The 12,909-nt window shown below is 39.9% G+C and overlaps 1 protein-coding gene across 1 annotated transcript in view; it reads right to left on the bottom strand.

The window, feature by feature from the left end:
- The window catches only part of ZCCHC14 (zinc finger CCHC-type containing 14), a 51,102-nt gene that overhangs the window by 25,221 nt on the left and 12,972 nt on the right, over positions 1 to 12,909 (bottom strand). The window contains exon 2 of the mRNA XM_061477353.1: positions 11,172 to 11,295. Coding sequence (XP_061333337.1) covers positions 11,172 to 11,295 — 124 coding nt within the window. The remainder of the gene's footprint in view (positions 1 to 11,171; positions 11,296 to 12,909) is intronic.

Raw genomic sequence — 12,909 nt, 5'->3', positions numbered from 1 at the left:
ACTGTCTACTATGAGACAACTGTTTTTAACACATCTATGATGCAAATGTAAGAAGGAAAAGATGAAAGTAGATTTTGTTAGTATTTGCCAAGGCAGTGCGAGTGCCCAGAAACTGAAGGAAAGAAAAAGAAACAAAACAAAACCTCATCCACTAAAAATCTCAGTTTTAAAGCTTTGACTATACTTGGCTCTAGGTTCTTCAGCAAGCAGTACAGAATGAGGCAAAACATACTTCTGGCAAAACTAGGGTTTAACACCCTTGCTCCCCACCATCTTTTGCAATAGTAGGAGATCCATCAAATCCCTGAACTATTTAGTAACGGGGACAAGAAGGAACACAAACTTTGAGCTTCCCAAGCCACTAACACTTATTTCATACCTATCGTTTTTGCAGACAAAGTTTGGTTATTACACATTTCCACATGACCAAACGAAGTCTGAACCCTTTGCAAATAAACAGGTGGTGTCCAACTGTATCTCTGCTTGCATGATACGAATTCATACATCCACAGAAGTGGAAAACACAATAGAGATAATCTAAGGCACAGTTGTGTTTTATGCCGTTTCCTTTCAGCTGTGTGTATTAATGATGTAATTTTAGCAGGGCTACCCCTTCAAGTTACCGTTAAAAATAGCATCCACACCATACACTGATGAAATGCATCCACTCCAGACAGTGAAGTAATGCACCACAGCAAGTTCACTGCTTTCTTTCCCAGGGAAGTAAAAGAACATCAGAAAGCAAACGAAACATTAACCTTTTAGTTTAGCATTTTTGTGCACCTAAAAATAAACAATAATTTTAATCAAGACCACTGTGTTGCATGATTGCAGCCTATGACTTTCCAGCATAAAAGAGCAAGAGAAAATTAAATTAGAAATAAAACCTGACCAAGCACCTCAACACCATCAAAGCTGACTATTTGTCTTGTCCTCTACCTGTGTGGCACACAGTATACACCATATGGATCAGAGCCACTGCTCCTCCCTTGCAGGAGTGCATCTGATGGCACCAGCATCAAATACTTAAGGAAAGTACAAGATACCCCACTCCACACAGGTTTGGGGCAGCACAAACCCTTAAACTGCTCCCAGTTTCCACTACCTGCAATCCACAAATGAGATTTTAGTCTCTATTTACTTCTTAGCATCAACCGAAAATACATAGATCCTTTCACTACCATTCAGCTGCCAAATCTCTTAATCCAGGTCTCAGTATCTGGCTCTGCTCCGGCATTTTTCAACAGATGCAGTTTATGAAAACCACGTGAAGCCTGCATGAGATGGAAGAATCCAACTTTCTTTAAACAACCCCAAATAAAACCGAATTAATACACAGAATTTTGCTGCTTTGACTTTTCAGCTTCATTTTGATTGTATTTATAATGAACCCAATGTTAATAGCACCATTTTCTTGTCTGGCTGTTAGCAAAAGAGATACAGGTTAGTGAAGGCACATATAATTTAAGAAATAGTATCTATGTAAGCAAAACAAAGGAGAGGAACTTGCCTCTGTCCACAAGGATTGACCAAAGAGCCTTTCTGTCCACCAAATGGAAAAATCCCAAACACTTTGACACAAAACTGAGCTTTTCCTCACAGAGCTATACAAACATTAAGACAGCCCTGATGTGAAGCAACAACTATCCCAGCTTGATGGATACATATATAAGATGCTACAGTAAATCTCAAGCAAAGCCATATCTAGAACACAAGAATCTGAAGCTCTGGCACAGCGAATAATAAAGTCAACCATTGTCTTCTGACCTGTGAGTGCAGGCTGGCAGCAGCTGGTAGTTAAAATGCAGGAGAACACTGATTAAAATGTCCTCCCCTTTAGCTGCATGCCCTGCAGTAAGACTCATGAGTTACCGTCTGCAAAGGTCTCCCACTAGCATAAGTATTATTACATTCATTGTTTCTTTGCAGTCCATCTGTTCCTTTGTGCCAGATACTGAACATAAGAAATCATGGAAATAAAGCCTTGTCCTTTACTAAATAAGGTCACTTCCAGTTAAGAAAGAATGGAAGCAGAGTAAAGAAATACTTGCTGTAGTAGTAGGGAAAGAAGATTGCTGGTAAAGTAACCTCTTTTTTGGTGACATATTCTCATTCCTCCTCTCCACCCACCTCCTCATTTCCAAACCAGATCAGTCTGTCATGACAGTGCTCAGTACTAAGGAGAATTAATCTCAATCCTGTGATTTACTACCCTACGTGAAACCACAATTTATTGTTTCCAGGTCCAAATATCACCAATTTCTCTAAAGTTATCTCAAGTCCTCTATGCTGTACTCTGATTCTTTTGAAAACAGCCTCCCATGCCTGCAGAGAAAAGCCCCAGTGTCAGAATTCTAATCCTGATTTTGACATCAAAAGTCAAGCACAAAAACCAAGACTTACTTTAAGTTCTCATGAACTTTCAGATGGACACGAAAAATATCTGGGAGGAATGTAAACATTTCTAACTTACATACGCAGCCACCTATAAAAACTCCAGCTACTGAAGAATTGCTTTACTTTAAGCCTATCGCCCTCAGAGAGGCACATTTTGGAAAAAAAAAAACATTCTAAATTTAAAGGTATGTAAAAATGAAAAATAGGTTCTGGAAAACAGGAGATTTAACAGCAAACTGATACGGGAAGGGAAGGAACATCTACCAGATAACAACTAACCAGCTATAAAAGCTTATGAAGCATGCCATACACAAGAAAATTGCCTTTGTGTCATTAGTACAAATGTAAAAGTACACCATGTAAAAAAAAAATGGGCAAGGAGATGATGGTTTTCCAGGAACACATGTAAATCACTTATTTTCCTCTTAAAAGTGATTTTTTGGTCCAATTCAGTCTGTAAGGAAAAGCAAGCCACTTATTTTAAATTCCTGTATCCCTCTGTTTAACATGGCAGTGAAAGGGATTATTTCAAAACAGACACTTCCAGACGTTAAGGGGTGTTAGGTTCTAAAGAGATGCAATGAACAGCTGAGCATTTCTGAACATTCCACACAACCCTGAATCTTCAAGCAGTAGACACAAGAAATGTTCACCACTAGTGAGAGATACTTGCCATCAGGTTGCAGCAGGAATTGCCAAGAGCCAAGAATCAGCAGCTAGTGTTCAACATCACTTTTTTTGAAGTGCTGCCTGACATGTCTTTATCCTTCAATAAGTTTCTAGATTTCACATTTCCTCTCCCCACCCCCTGCCTTTAGAAAGGATTTTCAGTATTAAAGTAGGTTTAAGCATTAGTTCCACCAGGTGAAGTTTTCACACTCATTTTATTCTGACTCTGCCACATTTTTTTCCCAGCAGATGCGCTGCATTAAGCCATTACCTAAAGATCTGAGAAAAGCTGGGTTTGCTCATTAAATGCAATTTTAATTAAAAGCTCAAGTTGCTTATGTTGTTTTCATTACTGGCAGAAGGTCATGCTATTGCTTCCATAGCTATTGATGTAATGGCTCTTAATTTCATCTGCATTAGCAACTGATGTGCCACTGTAGACACTTCCAGGACTTCATAAACATGAACTGCCAATACAAGAAGGTCCTTCTAGGAATGTACATGCCTCAGTGTTGCCTCCTGTGCTTCTAAAGAGCCATGAAAATAGTGTTAAATATGAGTTTATAGTCTCACATTAGATATTGACAACTAAGATCAGGAATCTGCCCAAGGAATGCATTACAGTGAGGCAAACCCCTTGGCATGGCTGAATTTACCAGCATACTATTCTTAGAATTTTGGGTTGTTTTTTTTTTTTTTTCAGAGTAGCTTGATTCTAATTCATTATAAACAGAAATATCATCCAACTCCCAGTAAAGCCAAATTGAACAGGCTTCACAGTACTCAGAATCAAGCGCTTCATTGACAAACCTTACTTTAGCAGAAAGCTGGTAATTTTCTACTGTTTAATAACAAAAACATATTGCCCAGTACATAAATTTGGACTGAATCTTCATATAAGAATAAATAAAAGCAAGATGAATAAGAAAGGAGCAAAATGAAGCCTTAATTTCCAGGGACCTATGCTGTATGTCTCCTCCTCTGCAGAGACTCTAGTCCTTCATCACCTACAACAGACCTACAACACTACTTTCCGTATTTACCAGATCTACCTTAAATTTTCCACATATTCCCTAAACATACACTCATAACTAGCTACTTTCCTTCCCCAGGCACCCACACCATTGCAAGTCACCTGCCTCTCTTGCACACCCACTTACTTCCTCAGGATGCCAGTTCAGTCTTGCATCCCCTACAGTGATTTGCACAGGACTCTCTTGAACTGCCAACTGGGCAACAATCAGCACATGTTGCTTCTAGTCCAGAAAAAACAATGAGTGTCTGGGCAGACAAAACAGGATAAGGGCTGAACTGTTCTCACCTCTCCTCCTGACTGAAGCATGAATGAGTCTCTTCTATTCAGACACTACTGTAAATAACTCCAAATGCCTCTGTCAAATTTGGATTAATTTAACCAACAGGCTCAACAGCTAATAAGGTAGGGACAGACAGAGCTGCCCAAGCAGAGTGATTCCACCACCTTTACTGAGGCAAAACAAGCAAGAAGCCCAAAAAGAGGCACTCAACAGCTTCAAGATAATGCCCTTAAGCATATGCTTGATATAAACATTGTATGAGTATGTGAACAAGGCATACAGTATATACAAAACAAAACTGCTTACAAGAAGCGTGCTTTAGTGAAGTCTTACGAACTTGAACTGAAAACACTGGTAACCACACATACAATGACTTTCCACTGAAGTCAACACTGCAGCTCTTGGCCACGGGGTAGACCTGAGGTCAACCTTCCACTGAAGTCAACTGCAGCTCTTGGCCAAGGGGTAGACCTTATAGTCCTCATGTAGAGTGCTGGTGAACCAGAAAGGGCTGTGAAGGAATCTAGGCCATGACTTCAAAACTTCAGTAAGGAGCACCTTGGACTATTTGCACAAAAAGGTTATGACAATTACTGCATGAGTAGGCAGATCAGAACCTTTGTTTTCATTCGGTTACAAGAGTCTGTACACTCTGGCCTCCTCCCCCTTTGCATCTTGTCATAGCAATCCCTGATCTGACATTACCAGTCTTGCTATGTGGAAAAGGTGGTAACAAAGGAGACAAACCCAAACCAACTCCAACATCTTGAGAGTACAAAAGCTAACTTATTAACAGTTAACAACACAAATTTGCCAGAGTCCAAGTACAGCCCCAGGAGTGTGGAACTCTTCTCCCAGCTCTGACACAGCCCAAGGGTGAGCTACTTAACCTAGTGTCTGACTTGGAGGGAGAAAATGGGCTCCAGTGCCTGCCTACATAAGCACATTGTACAACTGCACAATCAGTAAAGACTTCGGATGAAATGCAATGCTTTTGTTTTTTTCTAAACCATATTGAACAACTCCTGAGTATTGTCCTTGCTGCCAGAGTAGGCCTGCAACCTTAACTGAACTCCAACACCAGAAGACCAAGCTGCATCCTGGTCTTTATGCAACATACATGCTTCAATGTATTTATGCAACATAGAGGCTTCAAGATACCACTTTATACACAATAATCTTCTAGCAGAGGGGAAAACATGCAACATGAAAACAACTTTTTTTAAAGTACACTAATCCTTGGATTTGATTGCTAGAATTAACTCTAAACACTTGATACTCATAAGACCACTATGTTAGAGACAGTAAGTCGGGAACGCAATGCCTTTTATGTGATCTAACAACCTACACTGCTGAAGTTTAAAGTCCAAGCTCTACTTCAGAGATAAGATGAATGAAGACATATATAAACAGCTAAAAAAAATTACATACAGTTGGCAGAGGGAGACTTTTTTTCCTGAAGGATTATCATAGCCCAAATATTTCTTTAAGCCCTACCCTAACAGTAGCTGACCCAATATTATTAGAGATGATGTATATGCTTAAAAATAGAATAATCCTGCTACACAACTGATGCAGAACAAGGTACTGTAAAGTCTGGACCCTGAACCATAAGGATTTCAGAGCTTTTTTCCTCCTGTTTTCTCCCTGCCTACAGGTGGGCAGTATTTCAGGAGAAAAAGACCGTTGGTTGCCACTAGCAGTGGCAGCTGAGAGCTCTTGCAGTCTGGTTTCTTGTGGACAAAGAATGAGACAAGGGAGTGGGAGACAGACAAAGGTGCAAGACCATACAAATACATTTTGCCAAGGAAAATAAATCAGGTAGCAAAAACAGTGGTTAGAAGTTCTGGATAGAATACACCACACATTTCAACTGACTACTGTAATGCAAGTTCAGATACCAAAGCTTGCTGCACATAACAATCAGTTTAACCTACCTGCAACTCGTACCCTACCTGAGGTCAAGAGGGTTGCTGCAAACAAGAATACATTTTACCATTTAGTATTAACTCAAAATTATATCAATACACTACTGTATTTTCTCTCAAGATTGTTTTTCCTCATGCCCACAAACTGCAGCAGCCTTTGTCCAGTAAGTCATGTGCTATTCTGTGTATTTATTCTAGCCTGGCACACTGTTGAAGCTTTCCAGAAACCTGTATGTGGGCTAACAGGACCTTCAATTAAGGAAGAAGTTTTACTGTGCTCAGCAGGAGTACCAAAATAGAGTACAGATTGTAGAATAAAGCCTGCTGCACCCATTTTACATCTTTACTCCTCTCTGTCCACAGAAAGCAGTCTGTGTCTATCATTAGATGCATGTGTTGCAAGGATTGTGATTCAGCTTCACTATATAAGGATCACATTTCAACAGTTGCTTCATTTGAAATCAGACTGGCTGGGAAACAATTTTGAGGTTTTGTGTGGCAACAGCGGAAAGGCAAGATAAATATACAGGAAAGACAAGAATAGGGGATTTTTTTGTCACTTTGCACAAAATGGGACTTGCTCAGTCAAGCAAACCATCTTCCAGACTGCTTTATGGAGGAAACCAGTGGTAAGTGCCACCTGCAAAGCCTCATAGCAGCAATGAGCATCTTATAAATACCAGCACAGAACTTCCACTGCAGAAAATTTAAAACAGAGGCTGTGACAAATCAAAATTTTACTCAGTATTATGAGAAATTACAGTATGAAGACTGCATGGTGATGTTTTGCGACTTACACTGCCTTTATTATAAACATTCTTTTGTTCTGCACTTCAGCATCTGGTCTAATATTCTTTATTCCACTGTGCTTTTGGAAAATATGCTGTGACCACTGAGCATATTTCATACATTGCTAAAATATGTCACATGCACAGAGTAGTATTTGCCTACAGTGATCTTCACCTATCAGCCAAATCATTCTGCTTGGAACCACACAGTAGGAATAATTAATAACATCTCTGGTGGAGAGGAAATTCCTATCACTTTTGTATTTTAAAATACAAAATAAGCTGAATTTTTCATTCAGCTTTGGCACACAACTACTCCCTTTTGGGAACTGCCACACAAGATCAGAACAACTCTACATCAATAGGCTTGTTACAGATTAGCTCTGTGAGTGGGACTTCCCCTAGGTCTGATAGCTCCTTCTGGACTTTGACATGGTAATTCCATTTCCCTTAGCTACCAACACAGGATTGCCCACAAAACATAAGTTGCTAGTGAGTATTATATTTTTAACCAGTGACCTTCTTTAACCACCCAGGTCAGAAACCAGGAAAAGGTCTGAGGTGGCTCTCCATAAAATGCAAGGTAAAATCCTTAGTTTCAGACAACCAGAATCAGAATACCTGCAATAAGTTTGCTGACTTTGTTGCTATTGTGCTGGGAAACACAAACCTGCCTACAGATGGGACCATTACTATGCAGCTGCACTGTTGCTAAAGTATGCGCCTATCAGGCAAGCATTTGCAAGCATGAAATCTTATCTTCATGTCAGAAATGTAGATTCCAGTTTTGGACACCTGCAGCTATGTTTGCACTGGTTCAACTTTTGTAGTATTGTAGGAAAAAGTCTAGGGCATGACAAGAAAGATAGAAAAATACTCAGCTCACACAGTATGCAAAAGATGCCCAACCCTCATCTGAATTTAACTGTTTTTTTCAGATCAGTGTTAAAGCCGTAGTTAAAACCTGGCTAGATTCTAGAAACAGTGGAAAAAACCACAAAGATACAGCGACGTATCATGCCTGGAATTACGGTTATCACAACAGTCTGTATTTACCTATGTTTTCCTTGACCTGTGAGATGTCAGTATCTTAAAACCTCTGCTTGTGTGCAGCTTACAAGCACAACAGCCAGTCACTGAGAATAGGGAAAGCCTCCACTTCCTGAAGTTACCTTCAACTGACTTCCACATCTGTGGGAACAGGTTTGAACAACCCTCAATCACCAAGAGAGATCAGTAAAAAGCACAACTCATAATGCATATTACAGCTACTAGAGTCCAAAAGAGGTTCACATCCTTCTATGTCAATACCCATCCACAATTTTTCTAAACTGGATAGGACAAATTTTTAACTTTATTTTACAAATTAAAGTCCAGATAAAGGGCAGATATCCGAAGTGCTTACGTTAACAGCTACATGATGTGCCTAGTGTCTTAACTTTTACTTTGCAGAAATGTCCATCTGGTTTGCCTTGCTTTAGCACCGACACACGCAGAAAAGAGAGGGGGTTTTAACTAAGACTGAAGGACCAGTATAAAAATCGATGAATTTTGCTAAATAACCATATGATTGCCCCCAGCTGGTCACCACTCCCAACAACTTGGGCATTACAGTATGGATCCAGGAGCCCAGTGCCTGACACTGTTCCCACAGTTAGCTGGGCCTCTGAAATAAAGGCTTCTCAGGGACACTCATCGTATAAATTCGTTTCCCAAGGCAGCAATATTCTGTGCAGGTAGGATGGTGAAATTGTTCAGAAGTTATGTATTTGACAAGTCTCTACATGAAGCGTGCATGAATGTTTCCAATTAACCACCTGATGCAAACAGAACTGCGTACAGACTCTCACCACAGTTAGTACAGGAGTATTCAGCAATATACTCCACTCTTCTCATCTGTCTTCAATATACAAACTAGAAATCTTTTATACTAAAAGCTAGATTCTAAGTGTGGTTTAGGAGAGGTACAGCCACTGATAGCTTTCAGGTCCAAGCTTACTACAAAGCCATTCTCTGTTCAACCACGTACAGAGTATGTTAAATTACTAACATTTCTGCAAATCAGGATTAAAACCAGTCACTGGATTAATACAAACTGTCTCTAATCCATCTAAGCACAACGGATACTGCACCTTTCATGAACTTGCTCATTTTTCTTCTGTTTCAGCTACAGCCTTTTTAACTGAGACACTTTCAATTCCAGTACTCTGCCAAAAGTGGAACGACTGACTTAGGCAGCTCACTACTTTCTGCCCGTGAGAAGCAATCCTGTCCTCTCAAGCTCTCTGAAACAAGGCTCACTAGAAAATACCAACACAAGAATTACACAAGTGGTCATGCAACCTGTCCATCCTATACTCGCACGACAATTTCATATGCTCTAGGTTAAAAAGTCTGTGGGTCCTGCCAAATTAAAAGATGTCTGTTTGCTATGAGAATCAGAAATTTAAGTGAGCAATGGTGGCTCCAGGCTGGCAAATAATCTTCAGTGTTACTCCAACCCGAAGAGGCAGAACTCCCTACCAGACACATTGTACATCAAGGAGAACTCGACACAATCTTTCCTGCTGTGAATCAGATAGCAGAGTTATCAGTTAGTAAGAAAATTGTATTTGTTTCATGACTCCTTTTCCGACTATCTCTAAGGCAATCTATAAATTAAAAAGCTACATTCTCTGAAAACTAAGGAGATATTCTATAAAAGAAAAACAGATCAGAGGAAAACCTAATTAATTTTCACAGTGCTCCATGACTAATCTTGGCATATATGGTACTGGAATAGCAATCACTGAGTACAAATGAAAACAGTGTTGAACCCTGTCCTATTTTTAATCAGAAGAAAGCCACAAACCTTAGCCATGCTTCTGCTTAGTGGTGCATTTTCTTCTACCCTGATGGTTTTTACAGCTGGAGAAATAGCTACTTACAGCACTATTCTGCTATAAAATATTATTGCTGCTTGCAGCTTCTGGGATTCTAGTTGAGTGTGTCACAGAAAAGGAGGCCTGGTCCAGGCAAGCTAAGAACATTTTCTTGGGATATGTAACCCTTTCTGATCCACACCAGCTCCTCTGAGTGAAGATGTGCTTTGAAATTCTTCAGCACCATTTATGTGGCATTAAACTATATTTGCAAAGTGATGCAGAAAGCCAGTGGCAGAGACCAACTCCAAATAAAAATAAACTCCAAATTAAAAAACAAAAATTATATGGTCCATGGCAATATTTTTTAGTTACATTTAAAGGCTATATACTAGTGCTGCTAATGGGATGGTGCATTTCCCCTACATTAGCTCTGCCATAGAGAATATTTTTATTAATACCACAAAAAGTAGCTATTTGCTACTACAAACAGCAGCTCACAGTTCAAAGGCTTTCCTCACTTAACAGTGCTTTTCATATGCATTGAAAAAAAAAATTACTATTAGTCACATTTTCACCTCAACATTTTAATATTTGTAATCATAGCCTGGAGTGTGGAAATGGAACGCGTACTTGTTAATGCTAATTTGCTAAGCCCAGCTTTTAGCCAGGTCAGCATTGCAAAAATAAAGCCTTATTTTGTAACAGCATTCAGGGTGCACACTGAGTAGGAAAAAGGTGCAAGTTTTCTCTCCTGTCTTCCACTCCTCTTCCCCCAGCTTCTCACTTACACATTCTGGAACTAAGAGAGAGGTGGAAGTAGAAGCCTAACTGCTGCTTCAAATGCCTTCTCCTCTCTCCCCAGTAAAGCAACACACCATATGTTTCATCCAAGAAATAACCTGCTACTATAAGAATGAGAGGTGGAGTGTCAAGAGATAGTCACTCTGAGAATACAATAGTCCATGAGAGCTAAGCTGGTATTTCAACTTATAAGGAATGCTCTTGCTTATTTCTGCAACAGAAAAATAAACATACTTGTCTCCTGATGACCATTTTTCACTGATAGCCTTACTACAAGACCCCTTCTGTGGCTTCCTTTGCTCAGAAGCAAAACTCCAGTCTCCAATCACAATTGAAATAACACCAGTTGCCACCAAGATACATGACTTTGTTCCCCCATTGGAAGTGTGCATGTAGAAAAGGACACACCTTTGGAGTGTTTCCCCGAAGGCCTCTTGGGTAATGACTCCTCAATGGAATGTGTTGATGTATGTAGTACATTTTCCAGACTGTTGCTGACACTGTTGATGGGGGTCTCGGGCCTTGGCGTGACCTGGAAAGACACAAAAATCCAATAAAATAAACTGAGGGAATGTGCAAACATCACACCTTCCTCCAGAGTGAGCAGAACCACTCTGACGGCAGTCAGAAGTTTGCCTCTTCTAGAACCAAGGGGTGTTACTACTGATATTCCACAAGTAACAGCTCAGGGGAGTTGTTTCAGTCAGCAGCTATTCACAAATCTAGATTATTTTGGCTAATCTACAAAGCTACTTAATGTTTAATTCTTTGTTAAACAATAGTCACACAGCAGTCAATTGTAGAGATATTGCAAGATCCTTAACCTCTCCACACTGCAGTTCTTAAACTCTTCAAGAAGAAAACGCATCCCATTTTTGTTACGTCTACGTGCTGTTTGTGGCTGGGATAAAGTTAGTTTCCTTCATCGTAGCTGGTATGGGGCTGTGTTTTGGATTTGTGCTGTAAACAGTGTTGGTAATACAGGGATGTTTTAGTTAGTGCTGAGCAGTGCTTAGACATAGCCTTTTCTGGTTCTCACCCCAGCAGTGAGCAGGCTGGGGGTGCACAAGGGGTTGGAAAGGGACACAGCCAGGACAGCTGAATGCAAGGGATATTCCATACCCTATGGCATCATGCTCAGCATAGAAAGCTGAGGGATAAGAAGGAACCAGAGGATGATCAGAGTGATGGCATTTGTCTTCCCAAGTCACCAGCCAATGGGAAGTGGTGAAAGAATTCCTTGTTCTGGGCATTTCAAAGTATTTCCACGCAGAATACAAAAATGTATTTCAATTTAGTGGGAAAAAAATAAATAAAAATAAAAATTGTCTTTGCCTTTTAAAAGCTTGCTATCGTGATGGTATTTCAATGAAAAATAGCACAGTAAAAATGTCCAAACAGAAAGCTGCATCATCAAAATAGACCTCATGGCCTTCACCTACCTTCTAAACTGCATTTAGCACAACAACACTTACTTTCACCATTAAAGCTACATTAAAAACACAGAAGTCATTAGAAGAGGCAGAACTGAGCACTGCCCACAAGCTGCTGTCCACAAGAGCATTCAAAGTTATGTAGCAACAAAAACACATCTATTACTTGTAGCATAACATTCAATGCCTGCCTCATAAGCAAGGCAATTACTCTGGTTTTCTAGGTAATGAGAAGCAGGAGTGGATGAACAGTTACATTAGCAGCACTGAACACAAGGGTTCAAATCTCTTAAAGAGGAAAGCGTGCTCTAAAGAGGTAGTTAAGACTAACAAAAGCACTCATACTAATGCATCACTTGAATTTCAATTCACACATTTTAAATCAATGAAAAATCCTGGTATGGAGAGCTGTAATGAGAATTTAGCATTGATTTCAGCCTTTCACAAATCACAGGAGAAAACCTGTGTCTCCACATCACGAGAAGCTATCCTTTATTCACGGTAACCAATACCAGTGACTAAAGGTCCCTGGAAGGAAAAAGGCTCTCTCAGACCCTGTTTACGTGAGACTGGTGTGACTTAGAACAATTTAAGCTTAAAACAATACTTTGCTCACCCTACCATTAGCCTTAAACATCGACATCAGCCAGAATACACAATGCAAGTCAAAAATAGCACATCCTTACTCTAAAATTACCTATTGTAAGCTCCAT

Source organism: Pezoporus flaviventris, unplaced genomic scaffold (assembly GCF_033815535.1).
Source record: "Pezoporus flaviventris isolate CSIRO_AGI_PZ_B2104156 unplaced genomic scaffold, CSIRO_AGI_Pfla_v1 ptg000105l, whole genome shotgun sequence".
Classification (NCBI taxonomy): Eukaryota; Metazoa; Chordata; class Aves; order Psittaciformes; family Psittacidae; genus Pezoporus; species Pezoporus flaviventris.
This window is presented reverse-complemented; position numbering and strand designations above follow the sequence as displayed.